This window comes from Maylandia zebra, linkage group LG19 (genome assembly GCF_041146795.1).
Source record: "Maylandia zebra isolate NMK-2024a linkage group LG19, Mzebra_GT3a, whole genome shotgun sequence".
NCBI lineage: Eukaryota > Metazoa > Chordata > Actinopteri > Cichliformes > Cichlidae > Maylandia > Maylandia zebra.
Window position 1 is genome coordinate 28,097,878 of NC_135185.1, and position 20,443 is coordinate 28,118,320.

At 42.8% G+C, this 20,443-nt stretch overlaps 1 protein-coding gene across 1 annotated transcript; it reads left to right on the top strand.

Moving 5' to 3' along the window:
* Positions 1-2,265: 2,265 nt before the first annotated feature.
* On the top strand, positions 2,266-17,375 carry pkdccb (protein kinase domain containing, cytoplasmic b). The gene is made up of 7 exons (XM_004540532.5): positions 2,266-3,000; positions 3,731-3,862; positions 5,523-5,794; positions 6,119-6,198; positions 6,504-6,611; positions 11,427-11,603; positions 11,895-17,375. Exons 1-7 carry the CDS (start codon positions 2,398-2,400, stop codon positions 11,999-12,001), a joined length of 1,479 nt encoding a protein of 492 aa, XP_004540589.2. The 5' UTR covers positions 2,266-2,397; the 3' UTR covers positions 12,002-17,375.
* The last annotated feature ends 3,068 nt before the right edge of the window (positions 17,376-20,443 follow it).

The window sequence follows — 20,443 nt, forward strand, 5'->3', positions numbered from 1 at the left end:
AAAGCGTTGTGGCATAACGTATGCAATCATTATCACTGAAATTAAAAATAAATAAATACATGTGAATAATATTCCTAAAGATTAGGCTTATCTCCTACTTTTAGGTTCGGTTTAAATAAACCTGTGACTCTGTCTGCCCTTTAAATTATCTTCATATCAGTCTTGTGGAGTCTTTCAAATACCTGGAAGGTATTTTGCTTGATACCTGACTCTCTTTTAAGATTCAGTTTCAGCATCTGGCCCAAAAGTTAAAAATGAAATTAGGATTTTTGTTCAGAATAGCAGGAAAATGTCTGTCTTCCTTTGTCTTTGACAATAACAATTCAACACTATGATACTGCTCTAAAGACGTTTACCAGTTGAACCCTATTTACTTCCTTAAAGTTAAGAAGAAACATCCATCTAGAGCTCCTCTTTCACAACTCTCAATTAAGTCTTATAACAACAATTCAAGACAATAGCTCAATTTATAGGTCTGGTTTTTGACCTGGTGTTCTTTTAATTATCTGTGTTGTTGCCCGTAAAGGACTCACCGGCTTTGCTCTATCATCATTACACACTGTTAGCAGAATAACCTGCACCAGGTCATCCTGATTAGTGTGCCATAAAATCCTGAAGACTTTTGCAAATGAAGACTTCCTAAATAAGAATAATCATAGCTGAGTAAGTAGGAAGTGCAGCTATATACGTTGTGTAGAATGTAAAAATCATTATTTGGTGTGGATTTTACATACCTCAGTCTGTGGAGCTGTTATTGATTAGAGAGAAGAGAAGAGAAGAGAAGAGAAGAGAAGAGAAGAGAAGAGAAGAGAAGAGAAGAGAAGAGAAGAGAAGAGAAGAGAAGAGAAGAGAAGAGAAGAGAAGAGAAGAGAAGAGAAGAGAACTAGCCAAAGCACAGCAGACTAAAATGAAAGGAGTGAATGTGACAGAGCAGACCTGTGTGAAAGTGTGCTAATGAGGCGGCCGCTGGTCTGGATCTGGTTATAAATATGAATCATGGCAGTGGGTGCTTGTCTGTGAGAGGCCACCACTGAGAGGGGAGAAGGGAATAATTTATTGAAAGAAAGCCAAAGATCAAGAAAAGGAGGCTGTGAGAAAGTTTTGTAGGAGAGATGAAAAGTCTCGTTTTACGGCTTTAAATCTGAAAGCGTGGCCCAATTTATGTCTGTTATAAGTGATTCATGATGGTCAGCACTGATTCATACTAGGTTAAACAAACTGTGAAAGTCATAGATGAGGGGTGTGGCTGTTTAAATCTGATCTGACTTAAGATCTGTCTTTAAAAACTTAGTGTTCAGGTTTGTGTTTGTGAATCGCTGGCCTCACATTGAACAAAAGCCCGCTGGCGTGGAGTTTTCTGATCCACCTGTGTGGCAGCTGACATTGCTAATGCCTTGTTGACTTCAGGCACTGATTAACTTACTGTTTAACTGCTCAGCATGCCACAAAAACACACACACACACACACACACACACACACACACACACACACACACACACACACACACACACACACACACACACACACACACACACACACACACAAATACCCACATAATGCAGAGCCTGACAGACTTGTACTGGATACCAGACACACATGTATAATGAGAGGGTTTGGCTTGAGGCTGGTACTGAGGTGACAGCCATGGTAATTTCCTGTGGCAGATTTCTGCCAGTGAACGGGGACGGGAAGGGAAACGCTTCATTAAAGCTTCAGTGCTGTTTCGAGATCTGTTGCCCAAACACATTCGGCTCAAAACAGAGATGCAAGCAGAAATATGGCTTAAAATATGGCGTGGAAACAAAGAGCGAAGAAGAAAATAGTGCGTGTCTGTTTATTTTCATCGTCGAGTTGATATTAACACGTTGTTTCTGTGAGTAGGAACACAAAGGTGTTTTGCTGCCACCTATTGGGCAGATTGTGTAAGTGGTTGAATTGTTTTTACCATTATAATGAAAATAAATCAATCAATAAATAAGCCTATAGTACCCTACGCGTTGTCTGTTTATTTGAGGTATATGCAGTAGTGCCATTCCATACATAAAATCTACGCGTTTTAATACTCTATACTCTCAACTTGTTTTCTTTTCTTGTGTCTTTTAAGTAAATATTTTCATTACTTTTCATGACTTTCTTCAGATTAACTCCATGACTGCTGCTGTAAAACCAGTCACACTGTGTGACAACGCGAGGTCGAGCTCTCCTGCAAAGCTGTCCGGCGGGTGTAAAGTTACGAGCCGGCAGGACACACCTCTAGAGGGAGTTCCCGGGGAGGTGGAAACAAGGAGCCGATCGTTCCTTCCTGCAGAAAGTCAGGAGCCCTTTCACTTGAGAGGGCGATTACCTCCGCCGGCGGCTGTGCGTCTTGGCAGCTGTAGCCGTGCCTCAGAGTGAAAATGCCCGGGATGGGCAACTCTTTACGCGCGGCTGCCCTCCTGGCTTTCGTGGTTCTTTCAGTTCTGGTGACGCTCCTGATCAGCAGCGTGCAGCAGTTTGGAGCAAGAATCTCGCACTTTTCCACCGCACCTTCTGGTGATGACGAGGAGTTAGCCTCGCTCCGCGAGGCGCTGATTCACCAGCTCAACGAGAGGCGAAAAGAAATTATTCCGCTGCTTTCACCTGGTGTTGGTGATGATGATGAAAACGGACTGTTAGGAGAAAGTTTTTCCCAGCGTGACTCGACTTTGGATTACAGTCTGTGGAATGAGATCACAGTTGGCTCCGGGAAAACGCATCTGGATGAAATGGGTTGTGATTCCCTAGCCGACATGCAGGCGGTGGAGATCCTCGGATCGGGATACACCAAGCTGGTTGTCAAAGTGAATCTAGCCGGGGAATCTGAGCCGGTGGCGCTGAAACTCGTCAACGAGCAGGGCATAGACATGGGGAAGTGCGTGGAGGACTTTAAAGATCCTCGGGGATGTCGCGAACTCGTTTCATTCAAGCTGAGGAAAGAAATGGTCCTTCTCCAAAGACTCCAGCATCCGAACGTCATTAAGGTAAAGTTTCCTCTCCCTCTGCTTTGAGGGTTTGTTTTTTAATCAGTTTAAATTGTTAAGTTGCGAGTTCAAATGCTAAAACAGCGTTTAGTCTGCGTCTTTCTCGGTGTTTATTTAAGGGCCATGAAGTTTCAGAGGCTACTGTTGACTTCTGAGCGTTCCAGCTGGGGAAACTGGATAAAGTGAAGATTTTCCATAATCCTCGTACTACAGCTCACATTTTCCTTTGTTTCACACACACTGAGCTGCGTGAAAGGTTGCTGCAGGGCCTTCCCATCTAATTAAATTAAATTCGGTGACCCTCCTCTGACCTTTGGGTCCAGTTTAGCGAGAGCAGACAATGTGACTCTGTCCTCCTCTACTATCCATGGTTGCATCTGAAACCCCCTGGCGCTTATTCACTCAAACCATTACAGCCCAATTTAGAAGTTTGAGCTAAACCCAGGGGTTTCTTTCTCGTGTCCTGCAGTCGTGTGACAGCCCAGTTGATTCATTTCAGAGATGTGCTGGATTCTCTTGGCTATAATGTAATTTTTCAAATTTTTATCACAAGTCATAACTGCTAGAGCGAGCTTGATGACACATTGTATGCAATCTTTGCTCAAAACCTTAAAGAGACTTTAACCTGTTGCTTTCTCTGAATTAAAATGTAAAAAGCAAACAGTAGCATGATCTACCCTGCTTTTCTTTATTGTACTGTGGCTTAACCTAGTTATTTTCCACTCTGCAGCTGAAGGGTCACTGTGCTGGGGGCCCAGGAGGAAGAGAAGGCGAGGCCGAAAGAGTCACAGTCATTCTGGAGCAGGGGAACCCTCTCCAGATGATCCAGCTGCTCCAGAGCTCCTGGGAGGACAGATTCAGAGTAAGCACCACGGCGTGTTTTGTCATTTATCTCATACACTGCAGACGCACTGGGAAGTTAGAGGTATCTGTTTCACACTTACTGTGCACAGAGCATGTGCAGGCCATTGTTCAAGTCTGCAGAAAAGGTGAAGGTTGAAAAATGACAGAGGCCGATGTTGGAAACTCCTGGAGGTCGGGCATCTGTCCCTCGGTACATTTGATCAGGCCGAGGTTTTGAGTCGTGATGGGCCCTGGAGTTAATCCACTTATGACTGGGAATGTCATTTCATCCCAGACACACACTCTTAGATGCACACATACAGCTTTAGCGCAACCCCCCTCCGATCACAGGTATGCTCCACAGTGGAAGCCAACAAAGGCTGAATTTACACTCCAGGGATTCAGATATGCTCGCCTTCGCGCATGGATGTGTTTGAAAAGGAGAGTGGTTGGAAAGGGGGGGGGAATGCCTGAGCATGCATGTTTTGTTTTTGGACTGGCAAAAAGTACTTTGGCATTCTGCACGTATCATCTCAACAGTGGGCAACTTTTTGCTGCATCACCAAAATAGCAGTTCATAATAACCCTCCCCTTGAGCTGCTTGGCCACTTTCAGCTACATCGCATCTGTGCAAGCTTCAGTAATCCAGGGGTGTTTGGTTTCAGCCAGCCCCGTTTTTGCCATGCCCCCGATTCCACCAAGCGACGTCCAAGAGACTCGGAGCATTACCTAACACTGCAGCTATGTTTGTAGTGTGACAGAAGCATTTCATGCACTTTTAGCACATGGCTAATGCTTTAATTTTGCTTTTGGTAGCCTTACTTATTCCCTCTCTCTCTGTTTTTATTATAGGATTTAAAGAGTACTATAAAAACAGTGTCAGGAAATGGTTTGCAAATGTGGTTGGTGAGCCGTCTTTAAAGGAAAGGCTTTTGCATGGCTTCCAGTTTTAACCATTTTTAGCCATTTAATTAAACCTAATTAAATTGTCCAATGTTCTGAGTTTTTAGAGGATAAAACAAGTCAGTTTTTAACTTGAAAACAAGTCAAATAATAATATTTTTAACAGGTTTTTGTTGGCCAAATGACATTTTTCACTAACAAGATAATTACTTATGATTATGATTATTTTTTTTTATATTATAAATTATGGTTGAAAAAATAAAATGAGAGAGAGAGAGAATGGAAATAAATTTAAAGTCATTGTTAAAAAACTTTTAGGTTCTGCAAAAAAAAAAAATCTAGTATTTTTCTTTTATTGTACAAAATGTAGTATTTTTGGATTTTGTTGGTATGACACAACAATCACTCTGAACACTGCAGCCTGGTTTTTCATCAGTTTCAGACCAAACCATGTGCAACACGCCTAAAAATGATATATGAAAATCAAGAAAAAGCTTTGACGCCTGTAATTATATTTGTATTTGATACATTTTTTAAAAACATTTCTTGACATTTGATCACAAATATTAACATTAAAGAAAAAATAAGCATATTCTCACGTCAGACAGCTGAGTACATACTTGATGAATGACTTCAACGGTTATCTGGTTATAAACCGTAACTGGCTTCAGTGACAATGCATTTAGCGCTTCAAGGCCAACGTGAAATATTCCTGAGCAATATTTCACCACTGTCACGAGTCCAGCTGATCAGACTTTGTTGTTTCTAATCTCCAGGTGTGTCTGGACCTGGTCCGGCTCCTCCACTTCCTCTCTCAGTCGCCTCTGGGCTCCGTGGCCCTGTTGGACTTCCAGCCTCGGCAGTTTGTCACAGTGTCCGGCTCGCTGAAGCTCACGGACCTGGATGATGCCAGCGCGGAGGAGACCACCTGTCACACAGACGCAGACTGCACTCTCCAGTTTCCACACAGAAACTTCACTCTGCCCTGCTCAGCTCGGGGTGTGTGTGAGGGGCTAAACGAGAAGAGGAACATTTACAACGCCTACAGGTAAAAAAAAAAGTGACAGTTTTACTGCGTGATAGATAGGAGGAGCATCGGCTACACGGATAACTGCATAAATATAGAACAAGCTGACACCTAAAGTGTTGACAGTGGAGACGTGCAGCTGGAAATTTGCAGTTTGATGGGGAAAGTGTAATGAATGCATTGTTAGTTTCAGTGGGGGGGAAAAAGAGCAATTTCCTTTTAAAAATGGTTCCGATTTTTTTGACAGCTTTACGATCTTTACGTGTGAGACGGAGCGAGACGGCTATGCGATAGGGCTTGCCCAACTTTCTCTCTCTCTGAATGAGTGTCTTTGCCTGACCTTAGGTATTTTTTCACCTACCTGCTGCCTCACCAGGCCCCGCCCAGCCTCACACACCTGGTAGACCGCATCATGAACGCCACAGGTGAGGATGAGAGTCGTCCCGACATGACGGGGGACGCTCGCTACTAAAGATCAGAAGGCAAATCTTTCCATTACGGCAGTCGTGTAATGACATGCCTCTGCCTAAGTGCTTCTTTTAATGAGCAAGACAAGATGCTTCATGACATGTAACGCAGTAATGAATACAAGTAGTTATTTGTTGAGATCACACAACTGGGAGTAGACAGCATAGTGTAAAAAAAAAACATCCATAATGCCTGACTTTATGCCTGTAGTCACTTAAATCTTTAACCAGATTGAATTCATTGTGCGTGCGTGTGTGTCCAGGGGAGCTGAAAGCTGACATCAATCAGACGCTGGAGGCCTTTGAACACATCCTCCACCTCTATAAATCTGGCCTACACCTGGAGAACCTGCCTCCATCAATAATCAGAGGTAAGCGCTCGTGGAATGAAGGCTGCTTTATATAAAAGCACACTGGGCTCTCTTGTGGACCTGTTTCCCTTTTTTTTTTTTGTGAGCATGAAGAGAATGCTTGGCTTTTTTTAATCTACTTGTAGAGAAAAGCAGACAGTCTACACCTGTGTTTTCATTTTCTACTTAAGAAGGGAAAAAACTGAAAAAGAAGGGGCTGTTTTGACAGGTTTATTAGGCAGCTGGAATGAGGGGACGAGACTAACAAAGTGAGATTAATCTCGTATGTCTTTTGTTTAGAGAGTGCAGTTGGCGTTCATTTTAAAAAGAAGTGTTTTTTTACTTCATTACATTTAAAATTCCTCGCTTTTTGCTGTGCAGAACGGCCACGTAAACAGTTTTTCAAAATCTTTGTCCTACTTGTTTCTGTGTTCGCCCAGCCTAAGCTCTGAACGTCCTTCACTTTTCTTCTCTCCAACTCGCTTCCACCACGCCCCCCCTCCTGCCCCGCTCCTCTCAGCCGTATGAAATATTAATAACAGAATGACTGGCTGCGTTCCTGTGGTGAGATTTTCCGTCCCCCCAGATGCTGGACTGTTTATATAGCAGCACTTTGTGAATTTAATCACAGATTCAGGGTAAAGAGGCCCTGGTGCCGAGGCTGACACCGGGAGGGAATGTTTCAGCTTAACAAGGAGGTGCCAGGAGACTGCTGCTGCTGCTGCTGAGTGTGTGTGATAAGACTGTGGGGGGAAAAAATGCGTGTGTTTATTAATTCAGCATATTAGCTGAAGCAGAGGTATTTGTGGGTGGAGGAAAAGCCTGTGCTCAGCACCAGCTTGGCTTATCCGTTTCACATATTGGGGGAAATAAAGCTCGTGGCTCAATCATGTTGAGAATTCAACTCCATCCAGTAAATTACCAGCATCTGGTTAGCCTAATTTCCTATATTGGGGAAATGGCCAGCTTTATCGAAGCTTAAAAAATCTCCTTGTTTAAAGTCGGTCCTGATTGCTTGCACACTTCAGATTTTACACAGATTTAACAAAAAGGGAGATGAGTAGTAAGCATATGAAGGGCTGGTGGGCATATTTTTCCACATTTCCCTTATTCCAGATGCTAAGCTAAGGTGGTTAGCTGCATGCTCACTGCACTAACATGAAAAAGGTATTAAACTTCTCGTCCAGTTCTCACCAAATTAGTCATTTTTACAAACTGGAAAAAAAGCTGCATTTTTGTCGCACACATGTAACATGCCGCACTCTCCTCACATTATATACCAAGCACGCCCTCCCCGGTTTGAGGCAGGGGCAGTAGTTAAGCTGCAAAATTTCTACCATCACCCTCTCACATATGTCAGTGCCCTTAATGCTTCAACCCTGCTCCACCTCCCCAGCACACTCACCTGCACACTCCAAGGGGCGATATTTACTCATCGCTAACCAATTTTATATGGAACACGTTTTAGCTCAGAGCACAGAAACCAAACTCTGTTCGGCTGCTGTAATAAATCATTTCCAATGTGACTTATCTGACAGAACTGTCTTTTTAAATGATTAAACAGCCTGAGGGGGGAAAAAACTGAGTAATTGTGGGATTGTATATTAAAAGCCACATGAATTAAAATGTTTTCCCTCAAAGGAAATTTAAAAAAAGAGAGAGAAAACATAACTATTTAGTATTTAGTAGTATTTATTTATTTATTGTCATTGTCAAGAACAATGAAATTGCGTTTGGGGCTTCCATACAACCCAAAAAAAAGAAGAAAATAATAAATACCCCTTAAAACCCAAGTGTACATATTTTAAACATGACAAAATACAACAATGCAACCCATTCAATATTATTGTACTGTGAGATATGATATCAGATATGATAGTTATCTATTTAAGAAAGAGGGGGGGGGGCAGGAGGGGGAAGAGAATAAAGATATGATGCACCAATGCAGACCAGTTCATTGCTATTAAGAAGTTGGATATGGTTATTGTCCGTGAGAGGGGGGCAGAGAGTTCAGGAGCCTCACAGCCTGTGGATACAGGCTGTTGGCCAGTCTGGATGTTCTGGCCTGTATAGACCTGTACCTTCTCCCTGAGGGCAGCAGATGGAAAAGGTGGCGCGCAGGGTGATGTTGGTCCCGCAGGATACTGTGCACCCTCCTCAGACAGCGAGTGGGGAAGATATTACTAATCTCTGGCAGAATTGTTCCAATAATTCTGCCAGCTTCTTTCACCACCCGCTGGAGTGCTTGCTGATCGGCCTTGGTGCAGCTGGGGAACCACACTAGAAATCCATACGTCAGAACGCTGCTGATGGCACAGTTGTAGAAGTTCAACATCAGAGATCTGGGAATGTGTGCGCTCCGCAGTCTCCTCAGGTAGTAGAGGCGCTGTTGGGCCTTCCGTACAACTGAGGTGATATGGTTGCCCCAGGACAGGTCCTCGGTCACAGTTACCCCCAAGAATTTAAAACTGCTCACCCTCTCCACCGCCTCACTGCCAATGAAGAGAGGCAGATGGTTGTTATTGGCCCCTCTTCCGGAAATCTACAATGATCTCCTTGGTCTTTTTGGTGTTTAAGACCAAGTTATTGTCGTGGCACCATGACTCTAGTTGTTGCACCTCTGTCCTATAGTTTGTCTCATCATTGTTGGATATAAGTCCGAGCACTGTAGTGTCATCTGCAAACTTAACAATGAGATTGGACGCGCAGGAGGAAATACAGTCATGGGTGAAGAGAGTGTATAGCAGAGGGCTCAGAACACACCCCTGAGGGGCACCGGTGTTGACCACAAGGGTGGAAGAGGTGTTCTTACCCACTCTGACACTCTGTCTACGGTTAGTGAGGAAGTCCACAATCCAGTTGCACAGAGAGGAGTTAAGTCCCAGTTGGTGGAGTTTGGGACGGAGTTTGTATGGCCGGATGGTATTAAAAGCCGAGCTGTAGTCTACAAAGTCTACAAAGAGGAGCCGTGCATAGGTGTTCCTGTGTTCCAAGTGCTTCAGTAATGTGTGCAGCACTGTGGCGATCGCATCCTCGGTTGACCGGTTCTCCCTGTATGCAAACTGGTGCGAGTCCAGGGATGGTGGAAAAGCAGCTCTGATGTGTTTAATGACCAGTCTCTCCAGGCATTTGGCGGGAATGGGGGTGAGTGCCAAAGTCCCAACTTATCTTTATAAAAGAAGCCAAATGGCAACAGAGCTAAAGCTTGTGTAATAGTGTGTGTGTGAGAGAGAGAGAGGGAGGGAGACTCATCAGGTCCAGAGTCTTAATTTGAAATTGTTGACAGATGCAGATTCATAGGTAATGTGGATGTAAGCTGTCCGCAGCTGAGATCATCTCTGATGTGATGGAGGGAAACCTGATGAAGATATACTGTAGTTTCCTAAAAACTGCTGCAACTATAAATCCAGCTGTGTACAGAACTGTAGAGACCGCATAGGCCGGGCCGTAAATTCACCGTTAAATGATATTCTATATATTAAAAGAAAACGAGGTCCTTTCTCCCATTCTTCATCTTAAACACTGAGACTTGTATGTCTTTGTCTCTTTAACAGCTGAGGTCTGCCACCCCAACAGGCCTCATTTTTTTTCTCCCCAGAGAAGGATCCTCCAAACACTCCTTCTCCTTGTTCCCTTTTCTCAGAGCCAGAAGGCAGATCCTCGTGTCTTTTTCCTCGTAACAATACTCCCCCACACACACCGCCTCCTGCCATTTAGGAAGGTTAACAGTTTGTAACAGTGAGCCTCCTCCGTACGGGCTCACAGACGAGGCTTTTGTCCATTTCTTGTGTGTGTGTAAGTGTGTGTGTGCAGGCATATGTGAGCATGGGTTCCTCTCATGGCTCCTGCTAATGTGTAGCAGATGATTTAAGGCCAGATCCACAAGACGTCTGACAGGAAGAATTATAATGATGAATGTACGGCAAATGTTTGGAAAGTGGACGATGAGGTCGATTGAGTGTGTGTGTGTGTGTGTGTGTGTGTGTGTGTGTGTGTGTGTGTGTGTGTGTGTGTGTGTGTGTGTGTGTGTGTGTGTGTGTGTGTGTGTGTGTGTGTGTGTGTGTGTGTGTGTGTGTGTGTGTGTGTGTGTGTGTGTGTGTGTGTGAGCAAAAAATCTCTGGTGTCAAATGAAACGTTTGACACATAATTAGAGACGATGACAGACGCAGAAGGTCCTGCTTTGGCATTTCGAACAAAAACATTGCTGAAAACAATTTGTCGCCTAATAAGTTAGTTGAGTAAAATAAGAAATCATTTTTCAAGCGAAAAGCATTTTGTGATTCCTGCTTGGCAGCTCTGTTCTTTGATCCCATGTTTAAAAAAATAAATAAAAAGAAATTAAGACATTGGCTTGTATTTTTTAAAAGTATTTCATAGTATTTTACCGACTAAATTATTGTTTTCATTTAAGAAAAATATTGCAAATTAATTAATAATTTAAAGTAATACTTTACCGCTGGCTAGTTTATTATAAATAATACATAATAATGTATGTCAGCACTTTGAGGTAATTCCAGACCATCAGCACATTTTAAATCCTGTTCTGCCAGCAGTAGATTTACATTTTCACACTAACATTTTTGTGTCCTTTTATCATAAGAATATCTGTTCTTTAAATATCTCCCAACCAAAACCAGAGTCTGTGTTTCTATGAGACGTAGTCTTACATTTAGGGATCCCTTATTTTATTTTCATTAGCATTCTTTTCTTTCAGTGCTCCAGCGTGTTTGTTTTCCCTCCAGGGATTACTAAACTTCCGTGTTTATGCCTGGAGAGCATTTCAGAATCTTTCAGCAGCCTCACGTACTGAAGTGGCGTCTCTTCTTCTGTGGTTAGATTACACTGTGATGCGAGGGATGGGCACTTCTGGGAACGTGGAGTACCGCTGCTGGCCATCCTACAGCCAGCAGGGCTGCGTGCTGTCAGTCCACAGTGCCCGAGAGGCAGCGTACACCTGTAACTCCCACTCTCAGTGCAACAGCTTCACTCTGACGGGGCAGAAGACTTGGACAGGTTAGTAAAGCCTCCTCTACTGGTTCTACTGGTACATAGTTCCCCATCTCCCATTATCAAGTAGACATGGAAAAGCACTAGTTGTATGACTTTCCACAAAACCACACCTGCCACATGACTAGAAGTGCTAAGCATACAATTGCTGCTCCTTTTAATCTTCCAGTGAAGCTTTTTTAAAGTTTAAATACACAGTTTAGATTTTCGAGTCAGGACTTGTCACTTTCTTGATGTTGCCAGTTTGTTTAACGTGGATCTGCTTTTCTGTCTCTCTCTTTGTTTTCTACTCTGTAGGCCGCCTCCTAGCCTCTTTCAGGAGTGGCTTCAGTCACTTGGTGCCTGATGGGACGTCAGAAGTTTATGTAAAGAAGACAAAAGTTGTCGAAAAATCAAGCGCCTGACGTCCGAGCGAGTTTCTGTCAAAATGGGAGTTACCAAGAGATGGCACACAGCGGGGCGATGGGAACTGATGCAAGACGTGGCACTCGAGAACCGCGTCCTCCTGTTTAACAAGTCAAACGCAGCATGGCTCTGTGGATCTGCAGGAGCAGCGTGGAGACCAGGCTGACGAGGAGGCGTTTGAAGCCAGCAACTGAATGTGATGTATTTATGGGGCTTCTTGCTCTGTGACTGTTTGATCTGCCTGCCAGCTCACTCCCCTCTGCCAGCTACTATTTAAAGGGATTTCCCTTCAGGTACAATTAAGCAGGGAGAGCCTCATGCCCTTGACATTTTTTTTTCTTTTTACCTTTCCTTTATTTGCCGTGTGCGTCAGCTTTCACTGTGAGGTCGAGTCCCTGTTGCTAGATTTTTTTTATTTATTTTTTTTAAACCAAAGAGGTAAGAAGTATAGTCGCTGAGCATTTGGAGCCCGAGGATGAGAAAGGAAAACAAGCTCTTATACAAATACACTTTGATGTTAATGCGCAGAGGTTGTGGCTGTATTTTCGTGGTTCCCTGGCTTAGCTGCACCGCCGCATGAGACGGCAACAACCATGTAAGCGTTTACACATCAACAATGAGCAAAGATGATCAAAACCATTCCAGAGCAGTCTTTTTTGTTTGCTTTAGATACTTTTGTGCACTTAGTTATAGTGTTTCATTCCTAAATATTTATATGATTAAATGGACTGTAATTGTTCTTACATGTTTGTGCATTACAGCTTTCATGCACCTTGTGGGTGATACTTTTATTTTCAATGAAAAATTATTCATTTTTTTTTTTGTTTTTTTTTTTAATACTTCCCGTGTTGTTACTGTGCAGTTTTTTTTAGTTTGTACAGATATATAAATATAATGTTTCTACTGTTTTTTTTTTAAGTTGTGTTCATTTGCATTTTTATTGTATTCAGTGTAACTGCAACTAACAGCCTGTTTACTTCTCATTAACACCTTCGTGTGTGTTTCAGTGGGGGGAGGGGGGCCTAGAATGTGTGTGCTGACCTGGTTTTCTGTGTGTTTTTTAAGCCCTTTATCTTCTCGCATGCCCCCACATCCACTATCTGCAGCCCATCTGAATGGCTCAGAGGAAAGGAGCTCCACAGAGTTTGCATAATACCAGAAGAATGCATTCTAATGCCCCACCACGCTGAGCTCATTATGAGCCTTAATTAATACATGTAAATTGGCTTACGTGCCAGCCCTTTCTCATGGTGAGAGAGGGTGCATTACTGTAAGACAAAGGCAGACATCAGGACAATCAGAGCTCAGTTTGTGGTTAGCACACGAATGGGCTGCCATCTGTGCCTGCCAGAAGTAACCTGGCGAGGTTGAGATAAGGGCAGGTCTGCAGGGTGGAGGGATTTGTAAAGTCAGATTCAGAAACTACTGAGTTTATGCTAGGAGAGGGTTAAACAAATACCTGGTGTGATACGAACAGGAGATCTCTGCCACATGCCATCAACGGCTCTTCATCTATTATCTTCTGAGGTAAAACGCGAATGTTGATGCACACACACAGTTTAAGAAGCGATAAAAATCTGTTTAATTTCTCAAGAAGGCACGCCTACGTCACGCCGGAAAACGCCACTCAAACAAAAATGGAAGCAGCAAATTCCAGATAGCTCTGCGGTGAGTCTTTACCGTTCAGCCATACCAGTGCCACTGACTTGAAAGGGCATGTCCCTGTCTACAAATAATTGTCTTTGCCTTAGGTTGGCCCCTTGTTGTCTGGACAAAGCTGGCTGATTAGAGTCCAGATGATAAAGATAAGGAGTCTGACTCAGATTAGATAAGGCAAAACCAAAAGCCACGTTAACTAGAAGGACTGGTTTCCTGGTGGGAAAATTTTCCCAACACATAACATGACTTATAGTCAGAGAAGAGCAGAAGAAAAATGATCACAGTTTGATTTGTGTGCTGTTTTGTAAAAGGTTTTATTTATTCACACAAAAAAACCATGGGAAATTTACACATAATCAAATAATTCAAAGCCAGCATTTTGGGCATAAATATATAGGGTAAAAATTAAACACAACAGCTTAGCTTAGCCTGGAAAATATGTCACAGTACAGAAAAGCTATATGCTATATGACACATAGCTTCCCTATACTACACAAGTCCTTTTCATACCATTTTAAAACACGTCTTCCCCATTATTAATATTTACAGGCTATCCAAGTTTGTGTCCATTTTGTTCTTTGATGAGGTAAATTCTAACACTAATTACAAACTAGCATGCATTATACCAATCAAGCTAGCTAGTGCTAGCTATCAGCTAGATCCATACATAGTCACTTTGGGTGGTGTTGTATGGTTTCAAACACTATTTAAGAAGGTAGTTTGTTACTCCTTGTCATGAAATGGTGTGACGGGACATTCCCTTCTAGAAAAAAGAGCCATTTATACATCTGAGTATACATTTAATAGCAGTAGGGTAGCTTTTTCTAAGGTTTGTGCTAAGCTAAATGGCCTAGCTTTGAAGTGGCAGTTTCCTAGTCTTCATTCCAACATGCCTGTGGTATTCTCATTAATCGATTGGTGTCCTATAAATACACACATATGCAGGTCGGGACACACAAATCACATCTCAGGAATTTGGAGAGGCACCAACAACGAATTGCTGACTCTGTAAGCTCATCGCAGGATTTATCCTGAGATGAGGTCTTTACCTCGATAATGCAGTGAAACAATCCCTCAAGTGATAAGCTGTAATTTAGTGAAATGTACAGCTGTGGTTCATCCTTCTCCACATCAGCTCAAAGAGGAAAACTTCTGGCGTCACATTGGGTTTGTCTTGGCAGTCTTTTTGACAGAGCTAATGGATGTTTTGGCCTCGCGCAAAGGTTGCACATGTTGTTTTATGCTTAAATGTTTTGAAATACATTAAAAATGCAGAATGTTGATAGATTAATTAGGTTATTCAGTTGGATGCAGCGAAGGAACAACAATGAGTCTTTCTTTATGCTCAGGATTTGCTGGAGAGCCTAGGGGGTGGGGGGTTAGTGAACCCCGAGTAGATCTTCACAGCATGTTCAGTGAGTCTAAAAATAATCGCTTTTCCCCTTAACTCTGTTTTTGGCTGAAACCAAGGACAGAGTTTTGAAGATTGAGGGTTTTTTTTCCCCATAAGTTGTTTTTGTTTACGGATGTTTTCACTGTAGTGAAACATTTCAAACACAGCGTTCCCGTCCATGTGTTCCTGTGTGGCACACTGTTCCTCTGTTTTTTAAGGCGTGTAATTGACAAGTCGGTCTTTTTGAAAGGCTCGGGGAATGAGCGGGGGAGGAGAATGATTGTTTTTTTTTACCCAGCTCCATACCCCTCCATTTTTGTTTTTTCAAGTTTCCAGTTTCACCGACTTGTTTCCGTCAGGTTTTATTCATGACCTCCATCTGGAAATAATATAACTTCATGAAAACATGCCATCAGCAATTTTTTTCGAGAACACTAGTGCGTGCATGTGCGTGCATATGTGCAGGGAAGGCGACATTAGGGCTTCTTCTGCTGGGTTCAGGCTCTACTGATGCGACGGTGTTAGTTCAGTGAAAAACACGTCTGTGACTAAGCTAAGAACCAAAGCCTCCATCATCCCCACTTAAAATCCTAGCGCGATGCATTTGTGGTCTGGCCAAAAGTCTTTGATTCAAATGCAAAGTTAGTCATCAAATGTCAGAAACCACAGCTGCTGGGAGAAATTACGTGTCAGGAAAGGTCTCTGGTGAAATGTTTGACCTTGGCTCAGACTAAAAATATGCATTAACTGAGTGAAAGCCTGCATAGTTCTGCAGGAAAGAAGATCTGGCTTGTGTTTGAGTTGCTCGCCGGCGCATATGCTTGCCCGTGACTGGAAAGATAGAGTGGATATTCACTCGACTCCGGGCTCACAGAAACGCCTCTGTGTCTGTCTGCCATTTTGGCCGTGGTACACACAAGACTGGCCGGTCACACCTGAGAGCCTCTGAAGAGCAGCCAGACATTTAGTCGGCCTGTCCCGAGCACAGAGGCGTCTTAGTTTGCAGGCATATCTAACTGTCGAGCTAACTATTTGTCTGTCTGCCTGGAGCCGATATGATCTCTTTTAGAGCCATAATGGCTTTAGCAGGCCCTAAAGGAGAGAGAGCAAGTAGGTGTGTGTGAGGAGAGGTTTTCATTTCTGCCTGTCTGCATTGGAAGGGGGTGTGTGGCTGGATCATGTTTTAAAAGCCCCGAAGTTAACCCCAGTCAAAAGGTTTATGCCTACCACTAAAGCCACAGAGACATCTTGAAAGCTCTAATAGCTTCGTGTTGTATCCAGTGACATCTCCACAGACCTGCTGCACAGCTTTCTGGAGCGTAGCAGAAGTGCTGGATTTGTTTGTTTCACGATGGGTAGCTGACTTTAATCAGCGTCTGTCCATATTTATTTAAGGTCTCCGAATGTTTGCATCAGTGTGGTGCTATCACAAAACCCTGCTTCATTATGAGAACCCCACATGTTTCCCTGCCCTGCATTCCCTCCTGCTATATCACAGCAGCAGTCTGGGTCATTTTTCTTTTGAACTCCCCCACACCCACACCCTCCTCTCTTCCTCACCAGTCCATCCATCATACAGAGTCTGTGGAGCCTCCTTCCACTCCACCCGTCCCCCTTTTCTGTTGCTGCCCCTGCTTTCTCTCTTTCTCTCTGTGTTTGAAACGCTCCTTCGGGCCACAACCTCCACAGCTTTGCTATTAATTTAGGCCTCCGCCGCTGTTGTTAAATTGTTCCACTTCATAGCCAACATAACTCCAACCCTGCATCAGTGTCCTCCTCCTGCCAGTCTTCCACGGCAACCGTCTTCTACCAAGTCGCAGCCCACAACTGCTGCGAAGCATCTGGAGTTTCTGCCGTCTTTCAGCCTGGCTGGAACCTGAGGGCAGGGCTGCTCAGGATCAGGAACTGTGGTTTGTGTATATGTGTGTGTGTTTCTGACTACCACTGCTGTTCAAATCAAAGTGTCTGCCTTTTGTTACTTGCTCTGGAATCCCCTCCGTCACACCTCGGCTGCCCCCAGGCAGAGGAAGACTTCCTTCTCCTCAGTTAATCTTCCACCACAAATACACTGTGGACCCCCTCTGAGTCACAGGATTATAGACAAATTCAATTAATTAGCACATTCAGGACTTTTAATTTGTGTTTTGTTTTTCTTGTAAACTACAAACAAGGTTAGCCACTGACATGTCTCCATCTGAGATGCGAGGAATAGGGTTTAAAAGATGAAGATAAAATATTAAAAGTAGCACTCTTTCTATCTAACTGTTGTGGGATTAATTTTTATGTGTTTTTGTTACATAAATAAACATATATATAAGTGATGTCTTTCATTTAGCTTTGTATGTGTCTTGGATTCTTTAGGATGTGTCACAATGGTTCGGAGACAAAACCGGAAAGTAATTAAAATGCGTTTTTACAGAAATACGCTATGAAATGAATCAATTATAAATTAAAATTATGATGGGAAATAGAAGTGATTGTTCTCTGTGTTCAGCGCCGTGGAGAACAGGTTTTGTTTCCGAGTGCAGGTCGTTAAGAGAGCTGTGAATCCACAAGTCCCCAATTAGGGTTCTGCCCACACGGCCATAAAACAGTTAGTGGAATCATTTGGAGGCTGTTAGATTTAACACTATTAAGAGTTCATTAGTACCTGCACTCACAGCTACTGTAGCTATTGAAGCATCATTAACAGAGACACATTAAAGTAGGCCTTTTCGCTCAGGCCACCTTTTATCGACACCTGCGATAGTTCAAAAATGCCATTTATTGTGAGATACAGTCGCAGTTTATTTTACTCTAACGTGCTGTTTTTAAACATACACTTACAGTGTGGTGTATTATAACACACATACTAAAGGGTTAAATATCAGAAGTCACAATTAATAAGCAGTTCAGCAAGTAAAAAATGTAATTGTTTAATTTTTTAAGTCTTAAATGAACATTAGCAAACAGTGAATCTTAGAACATGTGGTGTGTGAATGATGCACGAAAAATCATCTGCACACAAAACATAAAAAAATAGGGAGCTTTTCCATTTATGATGTAAAACAGTATTAATATTAAAGTGTTAGAGAATATTAATTAATATTTCTATTATTATAAATTTGGCAATAAAAGATTATGATCACGTCCGGTGAAGGAAAAAGAGTATCAAATACAGCTTACAGACAAAAAATCTGCAGTACAGTTACTGAAGATGGATTTACCTAAAAGTTCACATCGAATTCATTATTTTTAAAATAATTCACATGGTTCAGAGTACCTACTGCTATCAGCATTCAACATTTTGCTGGCTGGCTCGATTAAAAAAGGTCTTGGCAGAAAATCAACATAAAGGATCTGATTGCTTTAACGGCCACGCCTTAAAGTTTACTTGTCTGATACGTGAGAAGGTCAAATCTCATTAATAATCATCTGAAAGAATGAAACGTTATACGTCTGAGGCTCGCCGTGATACAAAGACCCCCGGGCCACGAGACGTTTTACTGTCGAGCCTTTAAATGAATATTTAGTTACCCATTGCTGCTTCTCCATGCTTGCCGGTTGCTCCTGATTGTTTGTTTTACTGTCACTGCCTTTTTATTCCAGCAGTTTACATTACATCCTGTTATTTTCCTAGTTTGTGCCCCAATTACTGTCACCATTACTAAAATAACACAGCTGAAAATCACCGCTGGTGTGTGTTTTCCTGGATTTAAATGAAGTTAAAATCTGGGTTTTTCGGACTGTTGACATTTGTTGCTTGCAAAGAGAGTGCGTGCTTCATCAAACAGGTGGCCTGTCATCATTGTTCTCACTGTAATTTAGTCGTAATTATCAAGTAAAAGCAAGCCTCTAACTGTACGGTAATGCAGGTTTTATAGTTACCAGGCTATTGTAGGGGTCACACATCTTTTAAATGTCCTGCTTCTCCCAGTAACCTGGTTTCTTGTGTATATGTGCCGTTGCCATGCAGTTAATACGAGATGCAGGCTGAAAACTTGTATTAAACTGCTTTACAGTGTAATTAAACACAATCTGGGCATCGGTCTGACATTACCTCAGCCACAGTTATTACATGCGAGTAAAACTGCGCTGCGGTGGCTGGTTCACTTTCTGTTTGCCAGATCTCACGGGGGTTCAAAGGTCTCTATGGGGTGAAGGTTTAGGTTGTGTTTACAAAAAGGCCTTCAAGCTCCTCTGCAAACAAGAGCTGGAGATCAAACAGCTAAGCTGGTCCCAGTGTGAATGCTGGGCTGCTGGGCTGTGGGGAGGGCGGAGGGGTTACTGACAGGTCTGGTGGACAGATAACAGAGCAGGAAGCCCTCTAACATCTCATCCCCTGTGTTCTCTCAAATTCTCAAGATAACCCCGGTCCCCTGGCACTTAATCCTAACCTTTCTGACACTGGTTTTGCTGGAAAAGTCTTCCATCTGACCCACACTTAATCACATGCTGAACTTTTCCCTCTTGTTAATCCTCCCAGTCAAGTGACAAAGGGTCAGCTGAGTAAGCCGAGAAGTAATTCAGAGCTAAAAGTGTGGAAAGGCTGGCAACGAATTCAATAAAAGCTGCAGGCAAGTAGGCCGGTAATTCGTGCAGCATTATGAAGTGTCTGGCAAGCACTTTTCTTTGTCTCCTCCATCACAAAAGGATTTAAAACAAAGGGTGAAAGCTGACGTGGATGATCAGTAGCCCAGCTTTTACTTTCCTCTTGTCTAGTTTGTCTCTTCACGTCTTGTCTGGCCACAAAAGAGAGAACTAGTTTTCTGCTTCCTGTCTGCTTGTATTTAGTAAAAACAGAGTAAATGGAATTACTCATAAACATTGTCTCTGACTTATTTATAGGAAACAATACGCAGCACTGACCGAGTTTATGTTTAGCTGTCAAAAATGCAGTCTTGACGAGTCATTTGATCCTGGAATTTTCTTGGTATCTAAGCTGCTTGAGGACCTGGGAGCAACACAAGGTTTCTCCATACAATCCTCAATGAGGCACTACTGCCCTCTGCAGGAAATAAAAGTGACTACTGCCAAAAATGCCGAGCTTTTCCGCCAGGCCTGGGCAAACCTGTCTCTCAAGGGATAAGAAGTTTACTGAAGGGTTTCTGTTACAGGTTGGAGGGATGAGGAGAAAAGCACACTGGAAAACAAATGTGGCTCTGGTTATTTCATAAGGAGTTTCTTAGGAAAATGCTTAGCCTGCCTGTTTTGTCGGAGGCAAAGTGAAACAAAACTCTTATCTTTTTTAATTTTAATGATTACATGTGCTTTCAGTAGAAAGCCTGTGACATCATAGCTCAAAGGTCTGTCATATCTAAGAGAAACAGTATCCCAAGTGAGGGCTGTAGTTACAAATTTAGTGTCCAATCGCACGGTGTCCGATGTTTGACTGGCATATCTAAGGGCC

Bases quoted from the DNA above. Each gene is read 5' to 3' on its own strand.
- pkdccb (XM_004540532.5), top strand. From the start codon at position 2,398: ATGCCCGGGATGGGCAACTCTTTACGCGCGGCTGCCCTCCTGGCTTTC. The intron at 3,001-3,730 runs GTAAAGTTTCCT...TCCACTCTGCAG, and splicing joins AGCATCCGAACGTCATTAAG to CTGAAGGGTCACTGTGCTGG. The intron at 11,604-11,894 runs GTTAGTAAAGCC...TCTACTCTGTAG, and splicing joins GGGGCAGAAGACTTGGACAG to GCCGCCTCCTAGCCTCTTTC.